Source organism: Suncus etruscus, chromosome 1 (assembly GCF_024139225.1).
Source record: "Suncus etruscus isolate mSunEtr1 chromosome 1, mSunEtr1.pri.cur, whole genome shotgun sequence".
Lineage (NCBI taxonomy): Eukaryota > Metazoa > Chordata > Mammalia > Eulipotyphla > Soricidae > Suncus > Suncus etruscus.
The window spans coordinates 196,705,708-196,725,013 of NC_064848.1; the positions used below are offsets into that span (position 1 = coordinate 196,705,708).

Here is a 19,306-nt window from a genome sequence, read left to right on the forward strand (position 1 = left end):
AAAAGAAAAACATGGCTTCTGGGGTAGGAAAAGACTCTTGTATAGTACAAGGCTTTAGCATCGTGGGAAAAAAAATCTTCCTTTTTAGACTTAATTACATGATATTCTTTGCTCTGCCTCCCATTTTCCCTTCAAATGTGGAATGTAAAATAATATGATTTGGGCTCTCAAAATCTATAGCCCTCTCTTTGTAGGCAATAAATGTTGATCTTTGTGAACAAGTCTGTGAAATTTGGTGATTTTTCTGCCCTGGTGGCATCAACCTTTTTTGGAAAGTAATTTTTCATCTTTAGAAGATAGATCCTATTGTTTCTGTGGCTGGCCCATTTTTTGACTGTCCCAGACATGCATCTTTGTAAAGCAATAGACATGAGAGAGCACATATGTTTCATAGATACTGGGTTCATTTTTGTTTCATTTTGTTTTGGTTTGGGTTTGGGTTTGGGTCCACACCTGGCAGTGTTCAGGGCTTTCTCCTGGCTCTGTGCTGAGGATCACTCCTGATGGGCTTTGGGGAACATAGAGGGTGCCAGGGATCCAACCATCCAGGTTGCCATGTGCAAGGCAAATATCCTACCTGCCCAGGGTTAAGCATTTATTGGGGGGGGCCGGGGGGGGGGGGTTGGGCTTTTGTATCACATTCAGCAGTACTCAGGTTATTCTGGCTCTGTGCTCAGAAATCGCTCTTGGCAGGCTCAGGAGACCATATGGGATGCCGGGGATCAAACCCAGGTTCATCCCAGTTTGGATACATGCCAGGCAAATGCCCCATCACTCTGCTATTGCTCTGGCCCAAGCTATTACTATTCTTTTTTTTGAGCCACACTTGATTGTGCTCAGGGCTTTCACCCACTTCTTGCAAGGCTTGAGGTTCCATGTGTATTGCTAGGGATTGAACTAGGGTCCATGTACTATGTATCATCTTTTGTGAAACAGTTTTACTTGAATTTCTTGAGAAGCATCTAAACACCAGTGGAGAAATGTTATATTTAATTTTTTGTGTGTGTGTGTGTGTGTTTGTTTTTTTTTTTTTGGTGGTTGTTTTTGGGTCACACCCGGCAGTGTTCAGGGGTTACTCCTGGCTCCATGCTCAGAAATTGCTCCTGGCAGGCACAGGGGACCATATGGGATGCCGGGATTTGAACCGATGACCTTCTGCATGAAAGGCAAACACCTTACCTCCATGCTATCTCTCCGGCCCCAGTGTTGTGTTTATTTTAAAAGTACTTTTATTCCCTCATTTTGGGGACTAGGATGGTCATGGAGTAGTGCTCCAGGCTTTCTCTTGGCTTTGTTTGTGCTCAAGGATCATTCTTAGCAGTGCTAGGGATCTATCCTGGGTTGGCTGCATGCAAGGCAAGCGCCCTACCTGCTATACTATCTCTTGGCACCCACATCCACCCCAATCTATAACTTTAATGAATTTTACTTTACTTTTAAAAATATGTTTATTTTGGGTTTTTAGGATGTCGGGACTCCTCCCTGTCTAATGTTTGAGGGCCAGGTGGTACCAGGGATTGAATCTGGGTTTCCCAAATGCAAAGCCTGCTCTCAGCCCTTTTGAGCAATCTCTCAAGCATACCCACCAAAGTTTTAGGATAGCTTTAGCCAAAATCAACAAAAAAACATGACCCAAACTAACACATTATAAAGATCCTAAAAAAGTACCCCCCAGATGTATATCTTTTAGGATATCTTTGCCCCAAATAAAAATCAGCATTTTCTTCTTAATTTGGAGATATATTGTAGTTAGGTTTAAGAAAAAAAAAACAAAACAGGAGGGGCTGGAGAGATAGCAAATAGTAGGGCAATTTGCCTTGCACACAGCCAACCCAGTGACGGACGGATGGTTCGAATCTCGGCATCCCATATGGTCCCCCGAACCTGCCAGGAGCTATTTCTAAGTGCAGAGCCAGGAGTAACCCCTGAGCGCCACTGACCAAAAAACCAAAACCAAACCAAAACAAAACAAAACAGTAGAACTTGTACTGAAACACCAATCAGAAAAACGCAAATTGAATATTGGCAAAATATGCAAAATATTGATTTATAAAAAGAGACGAATTACTCCAGTAGTGGGGCTGAATAGGGAAACAGGCACACATAGTCACTGAGTAGGAGTCAACTCTCCAACATGCTTTTCTTGTGGGGAAGTCAGAGCACTGAGCAGCTACTCTGACGGGGCAGAGACTCAAACACCCAACCATTAGTCTTTTAGAAGTGTGTTCTGAGAAGATAGTTAGGGGCATAAAGATTTTTCTGTAATATCATCATAGCCTACAAAAGTAAAACTTAGTAACCCAAATCTAAAAGTAAGAGTTATTTAGGGCCCGGAGAGATAGTACAGCGGCGTTTGCCTTGCAAGCAGCTGATCCAGGACCAAAGGTGGTTGGTTCGAATCCCGGTGTCCCATATGGTCCCCCGTGCCTGCCAGGAGCTATTTCTGAGCAGACAGCCAGGAGTAACCCTGAGCAATGCCGGGTGGTGGCCCAAAAAACCAGAACAAGAGTTATTTAACTAAGGTATGGGCCTGAGAGACCACATAGTGGTTAGGGCATTTACCTTGCATGCGGCCAACCAGGGTTCGATTCCTGGCATCCCATATAGTCCCCAAAACTGCCAGGAGTCATTTCTGAATGTAGAACCAGGAGTAACCCCTGAGCACTACTAGGTGTGGCCCAAATACACACACACACACACACACACACACACACACACACACACACACACGAGTTATTTAACTAAGTTATTAAATATTCTGCATGATATGTCATAGAAAAAATATATGCCAAGGCCTGCAAAAATAGGAATACAAGTCACTTGTTCTTTCTTTTCTTTCTTTATCTTTCTTTTCTTCTTTCATTATCTTTTCTTTATTCTTTCTTTCTTTCTTCTTTCTTTCTTTCTTCTTCTCTCTTTCTTTCTTTCTTTCTTTCTTTTCTTTCTTCTCTTCTTTCCTTTCTTTCTTTCTTTCTTTCATTCTTCTTTTCTTTCTTTCTTTCTTTCTTTTCTTTCTTTTCTTTCTTTTCTTTCTTTCTTGGGTTTTTTGGGCCACACCCGGTGGTAATGCTCAGGGGTTACTCCTGGCTAAGTGCTCCAGAAGTTGCTCCTGGCTTGGGGGACCATATGGGACGCTGGGGGATCGAACTGCGGTCCGTCCAAGGCTAGCGCAGGCAAGGCAGGGCACTTACCTTTAGTGCCACCCCACCCCGGCCCCCGTTTCCTTTTCTTTTCTTTTTTTTTAAGCAAACAATAAAAACTTTTTGTCAGGGGCTGGAGAGATAGTACAAGTGGTAAAGCGTTTGCCTTGCACACAGCTGACCCAGGACAGATAGTGGTTCGAATCCCCAGCATCCCATATGGTCCTGTGCCTGCCATGAAGTGATTTCTGAGTGCAGATCCAGGAGTGATCCCTGAGTGCCGCTGGTGTGACACAAAAACCAAAGCCCCTCCCCCCCCAAAAAAAAAGCTTTTTGTCATTTCTAAGTTATTTGAGGTGAATATGCACTATGATTCTAATCCAATACTGTGCTAATTAAATGCTTAAAAGATTGAAAGTAAAGGCAACATGAAAGCCACGTGTAATTCAGCAGGCCACAGTCTTCAGGATAAATGGAAGCAAGTTATTTGGTTTTTTGTTTGTTTGTTTGTTTGTTTGGCCACACTCAGTGATGCAAAGGGGTTATCCTGGCTCAATGCTCAGGAATCACTCCTGGTGGTGTTTGGGGGACCATATGATATGTCAGGATGGAACCTGAATTGGTTGCATAAAGGCAAATGCTCTACCCACTGTGCTCCAGCCCCATGAGAAAGCAGGTAGTTAAAAGGACCTTGGAAGGGCTAGAGACTAGAATGGACTGAGTTGCTACAGACCCAGGTCTGTTATCCTGAACACTACCAGGCTGGATCAAGAAACCAGAGAGAGGAAGAGGAAAGGAGGGATGGAGGGGAAAATAAAAGGAAAAAAGGAAACCTTTTCTTTTTTTTTGTTTTTTTCCTCCCACAGTGCTGGGAGTTAAACTCAGGGTATCTATCACACGTTCAAGGCCAGTGTTCCTCTACTGAACTACACCCCCAATTCATAGTTTGTTATTTTATTTTTTGTGTGTGTATGTGAAAGTTTTGGGGGCACACCTAGATCTGTTCAGGCTTACACTTGCTTGTGCTCAGCAATCATTCCTGGCAGTACTCAGGGAAACTTATGTGGTGCCAGGGATTGAATGTGGGTCCATCGTTTGCCAGTCCATACTTATCATTTCTCTAGTCCCTGACTTCCATTTTTATGTGCCAGCCTTTTACATTTGCTCGGGTAACTCTGCATGGGTTTCAGAGACACAAGTTAGGAAATTAGCTTAACTGTCTGTGTCAGAAGTTGCCCATCCAGGAGGCCAGAGCCAATAGCCTAGTGGGTAGGATGTTTGTCTTGCATGTGGCCAACCCAGGTTCAATCTCCATCATCCCATAAGGTTCCCCAAACCTGCCAGAAGAGATTCATAAGCTCAGAGCCAGGGGTAACCGCTGAGCACTGCCGGGTGTGTCCCCCCACCCCCCGAAAATTTGCCTGTCCATGTCCCCGAGTTCCTGGCAGCAGAATCAGTTGGGTACTCATCGGGTCAGCGTGCCGCATGGGTGTCACCGGGCTGGTGCTGGTGGACTCTTTTCAAATCCGTGTCCCCTTTTTTCTGCTTTTAGCTCCGCCCAAGACTGTCAACCCCCCTGAGGACCCCCGCTGAAGCCCGAGACGCTGGACCTAGCCAGTTCCTTCAACTATAACATGCTGCAACACCTCGGACCAGTTCCCCCCCCTTATGCCCAACAAGCAGCTCGCTGAATCGGCCAGCAGCAGCAGCCAGCAGAACGCAGGGGCCTGCAAGCCTACCATGTCCTACGCCAGCGCTCTGCGGGCGCCCCCCAAGCCCCGGCCCCCGCCCGAGCAGGCCAAGAAGAGTAGCGATCCGCTGTCCCTATTCCAGGAGCTCAGTCTGGGCAGCTCCTCGGGCAGCAATGGCTTTTACTCCTATTTTAAATGATCACTTCCTCCTCTTCTCTCCCCCCACACACACACCTCAAGGGAGAAGGTTTTGATTTCTGTTTGTGCCCATAGAAATTAAGATAGTTGGACCTCACCTGTAGATGCACCGTACCTTTTGTTTTACTATTAAATCTGTTCTCACTTAATTGCTTTGCTGCTAGTCTTGCAACTAATTTTTTAAGAGTATATTCCATTATTTTGCATTTTCAACGTGATGGAATTTTGACAGCTTTTATGTAGAATAAAAAAAATATTTTTAAATTTGTGTATGGTTACATATGTTTGCATCAAGCTAGCAGCCAAGAGGTTAATTGTGCAACTCTAAAAAAAAAAAGAAAAAAAAAGAAAAAAGGGAAAAAAAAGTTTGTCTAAAATGTATTTAAAAAGAAAAAAAATTGTAAGTAGCATTTACATTTATTCAATAATATTACCATTCACTGGGTTTCTGTACCAGAAATGGCCAGTTGATGTACAAATGTATGTTATTTTTGCTTAAATTCATTTAAGAAAATTAAAAAAAAAAATAAAGGGGCAGCATCTTCTAATACATTTAAGTTTTTTCAGCTGTTCTTTTTGGTGACAGGATGCTGCATTCTAAAACTTGTGTAGTTTTAGACTGAGCGTGATGTTCTGGAGGCCTCTGCCCGCCATTGGGGGGACACAGAGACTAGGGGGGGCAGAGGCCGCCTCAGACTTCCCAATGCTTTGGGACAAGCTCGACTTCAAGCTTGTTTTCAACGTTCATTTGATCGTGTTTTTTTGTTTTGTTTTGTTTTGTTTTTATCTCTTTAAAAAAATCATGAAGCTGAAAAACTTTTAGGATTGTTGGTGCTTAGTAGACTTGATAACTATTTTAAAAGTGCGTGAATTTAGTAAAAAAAAAATCCTTTTTTTCCCCCCTTCTCACTATGCATGTATAAATGTTTGTAATCTGGCTTTATCCTCCTCCCCCAGCCCCCTTCCCTCCAGTGGTATAAAGAATTGTGCCGCTTTAAAAGATTTTTTTTGAATCCTCCCCCCTCTTCCGGTATAGTTTTGGTACCTTATTTGATGTTTACATTAAAATGTGACCTTATCCATGACAGTTCAAATATTTTGCTTTCTGTTTGAGGAACATGATTACTCAGAAGAAAAAGAATGTTTGTCAAAATCCACTCAAATCTGGGGCAAAAAAAAAAAAAAAAAGAGGGGAGAGAGACTACCCTTGTTTTTATGTCTTGATTCTTCTAAAATAACCCCACTGAACTGTACAAAACCCTCAAATCTCAATGATTTTCTCAGCCATTCTTTAGTCTAAGAATGGTTTTGAAGGAGCTTTGGTGAAATCCAAAGGTCAGTCTTTACCCTCTTTAAAAATCACCATGGAGTCTTGTGTTTGGAAAGGACACGTGTCCTTTACCGTCCTGATCTAGCAATACTACTTTTATACTTTCAGAGAGGTCTGGAAACTACACTATAGCCTTGAAGGAAATCAAATAAGGTTGGGAAATACCCGTCAACAACTAGTTTGTTCTTCAGCAACAGCTCCTGGAGGGCTGCTCTGAAACGGACCCACCTTGTGGAGGAGAGGCCGGTGCAGGATTGTTGTAGGTGGCTTTAAGTAGTGGATTTAGTTGGGCTTGGCAGGCTCCAGGCCCCAGGGACCCTCCATCTAGGCTAGGGAATGGAGTTAGAGGTTAACAAGCTACAGGACCAGACCAGACTTTCTGCGCTGGCGCAGGCCTGTGGAGCCACTGCAAATGAGCAGAGGGTCCAAGCCAGTGAAACCCAGTTGGCAGCAGGATTCATCCTTCTTTTCCTGCTACAACAGACCATCACATTTTTCAGTTTTGCTCCACATATTCACATGGGAAAAAGCAATATTGTTGGCTGTCCAGCCAGGTATCCCTACACCTCTGTGACCAAACTCCAGGACATAGTTCAAACAGAAATGAGGCTTCCCTAGTCAGGGCTTAGCACTGGAAATGAACTTTTCTCATCCAAGATGCAGCTCCTCTACTTGAAGTCCATGCCACTACTACACAGGCTGGCTGCACCTTCCAAATCCTTGATCCTCTGGAGACAGAATTGGCCTGTGCACCGGCCTCTCAGTTCATCCCCACGATGAAGTCATTTTCTGCTGCTAATACTTGAAACTTTAGGGAGGAAAATGTGGTTTTGAAATTATATTTGTACTAAGAATGATCAGAAGCTTTCTTAGTCCCTGATAGAAGTGGGTCAGAAACAGATGCTTTTTTTGCTTAAGGAAGCAGTCAGCATGACCGCTCCCTGTCCCGTTCCACTTAGTTCTTAGAAACAAAATCATAGCTGCTTATGAGTCCTCCGCCAGGGATAAGGGTTTCCATCTGTGACACTCAGATTCTTGCCTGGGCGTGTTTCCATCAAACCAGCCCAGACTTTCTCAGAATCACTTCCCACCCTCTTTTCAACCTTCCTGACATCTGTTACTTCTGCTTCAAATCTTGTCACTGTCTTTGAGCCCAGCAAGAATCGGCAGGTTTCTCTGAGGCAGGTCTTCAGCAAATGCCTCCTGGGGTCTCTGAGTGAAGCGATCAGGCCCCCACACATCACACTTTGGGATCATGTTTCTCTGCTCCCACTGTCAACCCATGAGCCGGGGTGCGACTGAGTTCCTGTGAACTTGCTGTGAGCTTTTGGCTAATACCAAGTATTACCAGCTTCCTCTGTTTCCAGTGCAGATTTCTTCTAAGTGAGGCTAATTGTTTCCTTGATGTCTTTCCCCTTTGTCTTTTGATCCCTCTGACATGGGCTTTTTCTTACCCGAAAGATATTTTTAAAAATTAATTTCTCTTTTTAAATTCCAGTGCGAATTACAAATTTTCCTATTCACCACCTGAAATTCTTCAGGGGTGATAGAATTCATAGCATGTGCATATGCGTTCATTCGTGGGACATCAAGGAAAAGATCTTTGTTCAGCTCTGAGGGAACCTCATTTAGTGGCCTGGGAGGATGTTGTTCATCTTTCAAAGGCCCTGGCTTGCCCTTTTGGCATCTGCTCCTCCAAATTGTTACTGGCTGTGCTTTGTTTTTGATGAATCGGTAGTTAATTATTGACCGAGTAAGCTAACATGACCTTCATCTTCCCTTCCTTGGTAGACAAGCTTTCTATCTCGGTCGCTTTGTCTGACTGAAATAACAAGTTACATGGTGTGGTAGTTCTCCTAAGAGATGTCCATATTCAGTCCAGGTTGGGTGTAAATATATCAACTGGTTCTTTCCATTCAGAGAACTGCAGAATAAGTCATTTAGACAGAATTCCCACCGAATTAAACAACAGCCAGGCCCAAGACTTAGCTGTGAAACCAGTTTCCTTGTTTATGGAAGCTGGGAGGTTGCTGAGGAATGGAGCTGAATTTGCCCAACATTGAGATCATTAATATATAGTATCTTGCTCTACAGGAGTCAATTTTATATGTTTACTATGTTCCATATTATATATACACATCTCCAGAGCTAAAGTATAAAATCTATAAGAATGTTTCTCTAGCCACCTGGGCTCAGAGTCTGGGTATGAAAAAGCAATTGCAAAATAAATTTTAGATATCAACTCTTCTTACTAAGAAAATGAGACTTAACTGAAATAGTCATTTAAAAAAAAAAAGAGATACCTGATATATACCTAGATAGCATTGTTTCATACTGGAGTTCCTTTAACAAGGGAATCCCAGGAAAAGTCTATAAAAATAAAGATGAAAACTTTAAATATACCGACAGGTATACAAATTGCTGCCTTAGGCTGTTATTTAGGCTTTTCATCTATTTTGCCCCCTTTTTCCTCCAAGATAGTAATTTGTCTTTATCTTCTTTATTATTTTAACTTATTAACCATTATTTCTTGCTAGTTTATCCCTTTCATAATGAAACTCCTTGCCCTGAATGTCTTCCTACCTGAATCTTGAAGTAAATGTCCTAACAATCTACTTTTGTTCTCCCTTCTTTGTCATCTGACCCCCCCAAAAAAAAACCCAAAAAACTACCTATCATTTAGAAACAATGGATAATGTTCTCTAATTTCCATTCAAAATACCCCTTAGTGATTGATGTCATCACATATTGTAAAGACATCGTGAAAGGGTAAGTGGCATGTTAGTCTTAAAGTGATCATTCTATTAGCTTCTTGGATATCCCCATCAACTTGAGGGCAAATGTTTATTAACTAAGGCTTTACTTGTAAAACTTCTCAGCTCACACACACGTCCTAACCTGTTGAATTAGCTGTTACAAGGGCCACTGTGACCCGGAGTGACTCTTACTAATATTTAATACTCTTAGAGATGAGCTAGAAACGGACTATTATAAATGGCTATTATTTTAGAATATTCGATTAAACACTAAAATATCAAAATCAGTAGAATGTTGAAAAGTCTGATTGCTGGAAAGACCCGCTTTGGGGCCTACAAAGGAGACAGTCCCAGGAGTTTCTAACTTGGTTTCGAGGAAAGGTACCTAACAGAAGAACCTAGACTTGCTGGCATGAGCTGTAGGTGAAGGCCTAGAACCCAGCACCATACTAAGAACTGAAAGCTTTAAGTGGAGTATTAAGAAAAAAACCCAGAGACATTCATGCATTTCTAGTTTCAGTAATCAGAAGATTAGACCAGACTTTATTTGCAATTTGTTCAACAGAGATTTTTATTTTGATACAGATATTAAGCAGAAAGCATAGTAAGTTTTATATAATTCTATGAGTTCATGAAACAAGATTAGGATATCTTCATTATGTTCTTGGGGGAGTCTTGAGCGATTTCTATACCTCTGACAGGAGGTCTTGTCTTTTATTTTTGCATACTAAGCATGTGACTGCCTGCCTTAGAACTATGTATAAGAGGGAAAAAATCAATATTACTATTTTGAAATATTTGATTTTTTGGAAAGTTTTTTATTTGCTTGTTTGTTTTAAGGAAAAGGGGTGGCAAGTGGTGTAGATTTCAACCGAGTCCTGGGAGGATGCATTCATAAAACCTGCCCTAGTTGAAGGTCTTTAAACTTCTGAGCATGAAAAACCAGAGACTCTCCAACTCCTGCCAGATTCTAACAAACTGGAGGCCTCGTCAAATATGGGAGCCCTGGAGGGAGAGTTTGGGTTCCTAGTGCTTATGTGGCTGGTCCCACTACTGCATTCTGAGCGCCCCTAAAACAGGGAGAGTCTGGTGGTTTTTCAACCTGTAGTTCCAGCTGGGAGAACTGCTCTGAGCATGTTCTCCTGTAGAAGCCATGAACGGAGTGTTTGTGGGGCAAGAGCTCCGTGGAATCCTGCTGTCCCCTAGGGCTGCCCCTCCAGGCTAGGACCAGGTGCTCTTTTTCCTCTGCTGGGTGCTTTTCGTGTATGTGTGTTGCTTGGGCATTGGAAGCATCTGTTTGCAGTGCTTGGAGTCAATCTGGCGAATGGTCCCTACAGAGACAGGCCTGGTACAAGGGCCAGCACCCCCGGAGTATGCACTTGAGGTGACACAAAGCATTGAGACATAATTCTCAAATAAAATGTTCTCCTTGTTAGTTGCAGGGGGTAGAGGGGTGTCTTTGGAAGAAGTGGCGGGGCCGGGGGTTTAGGATTTGCTTTGCAAAGGATGCATTTCTCAGGTTCACAGTTATTTGGGGTTCCTTGCCCGGCCAGGAGGGTCTTTTGCGGCAGGAAATGGGCAGTTCTCTCCACTTAGCTTTGCTGCCTTGTAAACAACCCTGTTCTCTCTGTTTGCAAAGCCATCTGGGGGTGTGGGGGGGAACTGACTCCCCAGCGTGTTATTCATAAACCACAGGTGCTATGGCAGAAGCCAGTTATTGAGAAAGTCGCATTCTGTGGTGACTGAACGGGTCTTCCTATGTCTTTTCTTTTCCCTTGCTGATGCTCCCCCTGGGCTGCAGCTCTGAGAGTACCAGGCACTGCCTCTGATGTTCAGTTTGGCTTTGAATTTGCCGACAGAGAGGGGAAGGGATCTGTTGAAGGGCACAGAGGATGAGTTAGCTAGCCCAGTAGTTTGGACAAACAGTCCTCGAAGACACAGCTGTGGAGATTTTAATCCTCAGCAGTTGCAGCTGGCCAGGCCTGGTGGGTATACCCCACGGGGGATAGTTGGTCCGTATGGCACTGTGTCCCCTTCTCAGGCCTATTCCCAAGAGCACTGGAGGGGAGACAATTGGCCCTTGCAGGTTGCCTCATGGGCATAGCTCTCTTACTCCCCAGCCTGTAGCTAGGACTGTGAGGCTGGATTTTCACCCATCCAGTCCCACTTGCTCCCCTGCACCCCTCACCCCTTGTCTGACATTGTACTGTATCCGCTTACTGTGCCAGTCACCTGACGTTCCGGAACCTTCTAAAGGTTCCATCGTCGTAGTATCCTAGGCAAATGTGGTGATGAAAATACCTCTCAATCAGAAAGGTAATGGGATTTTTTTTTTTTTGCATTGATGGAAGGGGCCTGTCATGAGTGACACAGGTGGGTGGTTTGTCTTTTATTGGTGGGTGGGGGGGCTTTTGTTTTTCTTGATGCTTCATCAATATAGTTCTTATTGAAAGCTGGTTCAGCTGGTAACTTCATACAATCAGTTACTTTACAAATTTATCCTGGGTCTTACTCTAACTAGTCTTCCGAGGGCGGCTCCATAAAACCCAGATGGTCCGTCATCGCCTCACAGAGGGCCCCGTGTGCTGCCGGCATCTGGTAACCCAAATTTACAGCAAAATGACAAGTGTTTTTTTTTTGTTTGTTTGTTTGTTCATTTGCAGTCATTGATCCTTCATCTAAGAGGATCCTAGAGTTTATCCTTCAAAGTGAAAATGATTTTGTACCATAAAATAACCCCAAATCACTTTCTAGGTGTTTGGTTATATTTTGTTTTGGATTTTTTTTTTTAGCTCTTTTTTTCTTTTCTTTTGAAATTGAGTTTTGGAATGACTGTAGATATTTCAGTCCCTTAGAACTAGTTTTCAGTTTGGGGGTCTACAGTTCTTACATTGTGATCATTGTTTCAGTGAAGTTCTTTTGTTTTCAGAGATTCATGGTAACACAAAAATGTATTTTACTGCTACAACTAAAATGTATTTATAATAAAAATACCTTTTAATAACTTGGCTTCGTTTATTATGTGTGCACCATGGATGCCTATTCACTTTTCAGTTCCGAGGTCGAATATTTATTATCAAGGAAGGACTCATGTTTATGGGTCACAATATACTGCATTTCCAGAAATTTCCAAATTTCTGTACAAATGTAGGCAGTCACTATGTATTCTCTCTGTAAATATTTTGTTTGGGTTTTTTTGGTTTTGTTTTTGCTTTTTTTTTTTTGTTTGTTTGTTTGTTTTTTGCTACACCCAGTATATTTAGAGCTTACTCCTAGCTCTGTGCTCAAAAATTATTCCTGGTTGGGCTCCGGGGCCTATATGGGATGTCTGGGATTGAACCCAGACCCGTTACATGCAAGACAAGTGTCCTTCCTACTGTACTATATTGCTCCTATAAAGATCTTAAGTGAGGAAACGGGCCCTTGTCATTCGAAGTAGGTCTTTAAACAGTAAAAGCCAAGGACTGGTCTTAACAAGTTCCTGGTCAACACTAAGCCAGTGGCTCATAAACTAGTCAAAGTTCATAAACCTAGTTTTTAGAACAATTCGCTTTAGAATGGGATGTGACTATCTCCCACCATTCAACTACCTCTGACCGACCCCCACCCAGTTTCCATGTCCCCCAAGGCTGGTTGTGTAAAATCAGAATCAGGCCTGGGTATCTGTGAGGGTGAAGATTCTCTGTGTCTTCCATGAGATGTGTGGAGCCCATGCCGGAGGTCCCAGAGGTACTCGAGCCCTACCTGAAACTGAACTTCCTGTTGACATGGCGCCCTAACTTGAACCAATCCATCGCACTAGAGTTTGCAGATGTCAGTATGTAAATTCACCTGTCCAGGGAGCACTTGTCACTGGTGCCCACACTAGGGCTAGCTTGCATGAGATGCCCACAGTGCTCTGTGGTCACATCCCAAATTTCTATCCCGAATTCTGTGACACCCCTGCCCTCTGGTCTCGCTACTGAACCTTGCACCTGGCAGACTGAATCGAATTCCTCCAGGAAAGGTGCTTCCCAGCATCTTTGGAGCAGCCTAGACTCGAGCCCTGAGCTTCCAGCCTTCCATGGAAGGGGTGTGTGGTGTCTACGTATTATTCAAGACTAAATTCCACTTCTTGCATTGCACAGCTGGGATCAACAGCTCAGAAACTGAGCCTAGGCCGCTCAGTACCTATATTAAACCTTCTACCTCTGGTACCTTTTATTTTATTTTTTTCTTACTCTTAGGAATAAGAGAAAGCTGCAGAGATGAAGGCTTTGGGCCTTGAAACACAGGCCGACACCCCCGTTCCTTTGATACCAACCGGTCCCTGCCTGGAGCTGGCTCACTGTGCCTGCCTGGGAGATGACCTCAAAACATTTTCCTCTCCCCGAGGAATGGCGTAGCTGGTGACACCCCCGCCACGGGCGTGACGACTGGGGGTGTCCCGCTCACCCCACGGGCTCTTTGAGCTGCCACCCGGCATCAGCCTCCAGGAGTATTTAGCGTCTCCCCTGGCCTCCCTTTTCGAAGCCTCAGGCCGACAGCTTCACCATGGTAATGCCAGCTTTGACAGGGCGCCTCTACGGTGTAGGCACGTACCAGCCTTGTGGAATTTGGGCAAAGGGATAAATTCCCTTTTGTCTACAGCTCCGGTGGATTTCAAGCCCGCAGAGGGAGGTAATTAAGATGAATAGAAGCTGCTGCTCGCTCAGTCTCCAGCAGGAGCCCCTCACAACTCAGGGGCAGCTCAGGCTGTATAGACTGTCTAGAAACAGCATCTCGGGAAACTGAGGCCAGGCCCCGGGAGGAGGCTGCTCTCCCCCTGGGCTTTCCTGCCAAAGCAACCAGCCGAGAGGGGTTTACTGCTATTGGTTCCTTAACAAATCCAAAAGGGATTCGTGAGAAGTGGAAAGGCCTGGGAGGAAGGGGGTGGGAGACAGGCCCCAGAAACTATAAAAAGTTCTTGGTCTTCAGAGTCCACCTCCTTCCTGCATGGGGGTAAAGGGGAACCCTGAGGTGAGGATGTTGTCCCAGAGTGATCTGTCCTGTGTCCACTTTCAGAGTCTCTGCAGCCGGGAGCTCCAGACATCTTTGCCAGTGGTTTATAGGGAGGTTTTTTGTTTGTTTGGGAGTCACACTTAGCAGCACTCAGGGTTACTCCTGCCTCTGTGCTCAGAAATTACTCCAAGCAGATTTGGGGGACCATATGGGATGCTGGAGATTGAACCTGGGTCAGCTACGTGCAAGGCAAAAGCCCTCCCCACTATGCTATTGCTCTGGCCCCAAGAAATAGGGAGTTTTGATCCTCTTCCTTTCTAACTGGGCTCACAGTGCGTTTTCATCACCCAGGATACAGGAAACAGGAATTGGTCTGGCAAACAAATTGACCCACTGCAGCAGGTCCCTATCTAGGAAACATATCTGGACAGATGTCAGGACCCTGTGGATGGCTCAGTGGCAAGAAGTACTTGTCTGGAAAGCTGGAGGTCATGAGATCAATCCCTGGTGCTGCTTGCATGGAACAGACTTGAACTACGGGGTGGCGGGGGGGTGGGGGGAAGAGTCTTGATTAACAGAAGTGTAAAGGGAACCCCTGTGGCATGGGTTTCAGCCTTTTGTTTTGTTTTGTTTTTCAAGGGGAGGCCACACTCCGTGATGCTCAAGGATTATTTGTGGCTCTGAACCCAAGAATTACCTGGAAGGTTCAGGGAACCATTTGAGAAACCAAATCAAACCTGGGTCAGCCACAGCAAGACAAACACACTACCTGCTGTGCTATTGCTCTGCCCCCACTTTTATTTTGCCCCCACAGAATTTTTGTTTTGTTTTGTTTTTTTGGGGCCACACCCAGCAAGTGCAGGGATTACTCCTGACACTGCACTGAGGAATCACTTCTGGCTGGCTTGGGGAGCCAGATGGGATGTCAGGGATAGAACCCAGGTAGGCCACATGCAAGGCAAAGACCCTTCCCACTCGCTGTACTACATCTCTGACCCCAGGGGTGAAATATTTGATGTAGAGTAATTCTAGGTACTTTGGACTCTCCCAATAACAGAGCTTCTAGGTGGGATCTGGCTGGAAGTCAGCCCATGGGGATGCATGTCAGTGAAAAAAGGATGCTGTGCTGTTGAGAATGCAGCTGTTGGGAAGTGGGGCAGCCCCCACTGACTGCAGGTGGTCCAGGCCAGCAACTTGTCAAAGAGCTTTAGCTAGCTCCACTCACTGCCAGAAACATCTGGCTGTGTTTTGTGATGATGCTTTGCACCCCATTGCCTAGATCCTCCCTGTCACTTCTGCAACAGCCGGCATTTGTTCAGGGCACACCACACATCTGAGGGGCCCATGTGCTGATGATGGCTGTGCAGAGAAATTGGGGAAAGGCCTGAGTTGGAGGAAGGTTCTGAAGAAGAGACAAGAGGTTTCTGAAAATTAGGTGTTTCTGGGTGTATCTGTCGGAAGAATAGGAAACATGAACAGAAAGTTCGTTCATCCTGAGGTTGATCGAAACGTTATTTTCCATGGTCATAGCAAGGAAACAACCAAAGTGCCATTGTTGGTATTTGAGTCAAAGTAGAGACATACTCTGGATTCACAACAAAGCACTGCTCCACCATTAAAAAGGAAAAAATAAGGAAAAAGGGGACCTGGAGAGATAGCACAGCGGTGTTTGCCTTGCAAGCAGCCGATCCAGGACCAAAGGTGGTTGGTTCGAATCCCGGTGTCCCATATGGTCCCCCGTGCCTGCCAGGAGCTATTTCTGAGCAGACAGCCAGGAGTAACCCCTGAGCACCGCCGGGTGTGGCCCAAAACCCCCAAAAAATAAAAAAAAGGGTGACTCGAGTGATAGCACAGCTGGTAGGACATCCACCTTGCACACAGCCAACTTAGGACCAACCCAGGTTTTGATTCCTGGCATCCCAAGGCTGTCAGGAGTGATTTCTGAGCAGAGATCTGAGTGCAAAGCCATGAGTAACTCCTGAACACCGCCTGGTGTGGCCCCAAAACAAAATAAAACAAAACAAAAAGATGCCATTTGCAGCAAAAGGAAAAGAACTGGAGGGCATGGTGTGAAGCAGAGGTGTGAGAAGGAAAAAGACAAGCGTGGAATGATTTCCACCCCTCTGACCCACCTTACGATTTGGAGACCTGATTGATGCATGGGCAAAAGGAAGCCAAAATCAACCGTTGTGCAACCGAACACACTGCCTTCTAAAATAATACAATTGTTTCTATTGTTAAAAATCAAAATAAGGGGCTGGGCGGTGGCGCTAAAGGTAAGGTGCCTGCCTTGCCTGCGCTAGCCTTGGACGGACCACGGTTCGATCCCCCGGTGTCCCATATGGTCCCCCAAGCCAGGAGCAACTTCTGAGTGCATAGCCAGGAGTAACCCCTGAGCGTTACTGGGTGTGGCCCAAAAACCAAAAAAAAAAAAAATCAAAATAAGGGGCCAACGAGGTGGTGCTAAAGGTAAGGTGCCTGCCTTGCCTGCGCTAGCCTTGGACGGACCACGGTTCGATCCCCCAGTGTCCCATATGGTCCCCCAAGCCAGGAGCAACTTCTGAGTGCATAGCCAGGAGTAATCCCTGAGCGTTACTGGGTGTGGCCCAAAAACCAAAAAAAAAAAAAATCAAAATAAGGGGCCAACGAGGTGGTGCTAGAGGTAAGGTGTCGGCCTTGCAAGTGCTAGCCAAGAAAGGACCGTGGTTCAATTCCCCCGGCATACCATATGGTCCCCCCAAGCCAGGGGCAATTTCTGAGTGCTTAGCCAGAAGTAACCCCTGAGCATCAAATGGGTGTGGCCCGAAAAACCAAAAAACAAAATTATTTTTTAAAAATACAAGCCCTGGGGTCAGAGTGATAGCATAGCAGGGAGGGCATTTGCCTTGTACACGGCTTTGATCCCCAGCATTTTATATGGTTCTCCAAGCACCAGGAATGATCCCTAAGAGCAGAGTCAGGAGAAATCCCTAAACACCTCTGGTTGTGCCCCCTAAACAAACCAACAAACAAAAAAATACCACCAGTGGACATTGTCAGTAGAATGGTAGAATGGAGGGAAAGAATATTGCTCAGTGAGAGAGAGAGAGAGAGAGAGAGAGAGAGAGAGAGAGAGAGAGAGAGAGAGAGAGAGAGAGAGAGAGAGAGAGAGAGTGAGTCTTATTTTCAGGAAGCCTTAATAAGATGTTGTCCTCTTCTTTGCATGACCTGAACAGGACAAAAGTTTCTAGAAACACAAAGGTGAGGACACATGAAAGAACAAGTTTCCTGGACATTTCAGAGCTGCAGAGGACTTGAGATGTTTGATCTTGGAGGATATGTGAGGAGGGATTCTCCGAAGCAGGAACACAGGCTTTGCATGGGGGGCTTCATTGCCAGCACTGTAGGGTCCCCTAAATACAGGGACTCTGCCCAGGTCTCACATCTCTTGCACTTTAGTTTACTGATTTGGCACCATCACCAGCAGTGCTCAGGCCTAAATCCTGGCTCTGAATCAGGGATCACTCCTCGTGGGTACGGGGTCAGATGGGATGCCAGGAATAAAACCTGAGTCAGCCACGTGCAAAGCAAGTGCCCTCCACACTGTGCCGCCTCTTTGGCTCCATATTCTTTATTTATTTATTTTTTTTTGGGTCACACCCGGCAGTGCTCAGGGGTTACTCCTGGCTCCATGCTCAGAAATTGCTCCTGGCAGGCACGGGGGACCATATGGGACGCCAGGATTCGAACCGATGACCTCCTGCATGAAAGGCAAACACCTTACCTCCATGCTATCTCTCCGGCCCCATATTCTTTATTTTTGTATGGGACAGTGTGTGTTTCCAAGACTGAATGTTCTAGAAGGCTTGCATCTCTCCACCCGCCAGACACACCCCTCTCTACTGCTCCACTTCCCTTCCTCCCCTCTCCATTTTAAGTATTTTAATAAATTATGTGGTGGAACAGAATTGATGCTTTTGGTTCTGCCCTAGAACTGCATAGGCCCCAAAGAACCCCCAGACACCTGATGGCACCAGGCACCCCAGCAGTGTGCGAGAGGAGTCAGAGGGGAGGGCTCTTGCCTTGGCATTGTAGTGTACCTGAGACCCACCCATTTCTGGGAGGGGTCTTGGGAACTGAATATTAGGTGTAACCTTACCTGCAAGACCCGGCCCATTCCTGGGAGGGGTCTTGGAATAGGTAGATAAACCTGGAAGCCAGGGGATTAAGGGTCTTTGCCTTTTGGCCCTGCTGGGCTCTCGGAGGAAGATGACTGAATTATAAGATGCAGGGCTAAGAATGGCCGAATGCTTGAAAGGTTATGAGATAGGCCACACACCTGTGGTGGTCAGGGCATGAATAAAAATAATGCTTCCTAATGGCTGCATGTGAGTGAGTAATTTCGCCGATCACCTGGGCCTGGGACTCGCCGGCTGGATGGGGGATGAAGCCACGTGGCTGGGGCCTAAGCACAAAGGCCTCCATTCATCGCCATCCAGCCCCATCGTTAATTATTTCATGCTACATTTCTGGGAGGGGTCTTGGGAACTGAATATTAGGTGTAACCTTACCTGCAAGACCCGGCCCATTCCTGGGAGGGGTCTTGGAATAGGTAGATAAACCCGGAAGCCAGGGGATTTAGGGCTTTTGCCTTTTGGCCCTGCTGGGCGCTCTGAGGAAGATGGCTGAAAGGGTTTAGACGCAGGGTAGCCTGGAATGGCTGAATGCTTAAAAGGTTATGAGTAGGCCACACACATGTGGTGAAAGGGGCATGAATAAAGTTGTTGCTTCCTGACGCCTGCCTGTGAGTGAGTGATTACGCCGATTACCTGGGCCTGGAACCCGCTGGCTAAATGGGGATGCGGAGCCACGTGGCCTGGGATGGCAGAAAGAAATCCATCGCCATCCACCGCCATCCAGCCCCATCCTTAATTATGTAATGCAAGAGGCATGAAGTCAATGAGTTCAGTTTCTGGTTTCCCATATGGTCCTCCAAGCACTGTCAGGAATAATTCCTGAGTGCGAAACCAGGAGTGACCTCTGAGCATTCCTGGACATAGCCTCTATAATACTCTTTAAAATGCTACTGAGGGGGCCAGAGAGATAGCATGGAGGTAGGGTATTTGCCTTGTATGCAGATGGACGGTGGTTCGAATCCCGGCATCCCATATGGTCCCCTGAGCCTGCCAGGAGCAATTTCTTAGTGTAGAGCCAGGAGTAACCCCTGAGCAC

At 45.5% G+C, this 19,306-nt stretch overlaps 1 protein-coding gene across 1 annotated transcript in view; it reads left to right on the plus strand.

The window, feature by feature from the left end:
* The window catches only part of HELZ (helicase with zinc finger), a 177,917-nt gene extending 172,340 nt beyond the window's left edge, over window positions 1-5,577 (plus strand). Inside the window, 3 exon segments of the mRNA XM_049778833.1 lie at window positions 4,693-4,724; window positions 4,727-4,792; window positions 4,794-5,577. Coding sequence (XP_049634790.1) covers window positions 4,693-4,724; window positions 4,727-4,792; window positions 4,794-5,030 — 335 coding nt within the window. The 3' untranslated portion in view covers window positions 5,031-5,577.
* Window positions 5,578-19,306: the final 13,729 nt, after the last annotated feature.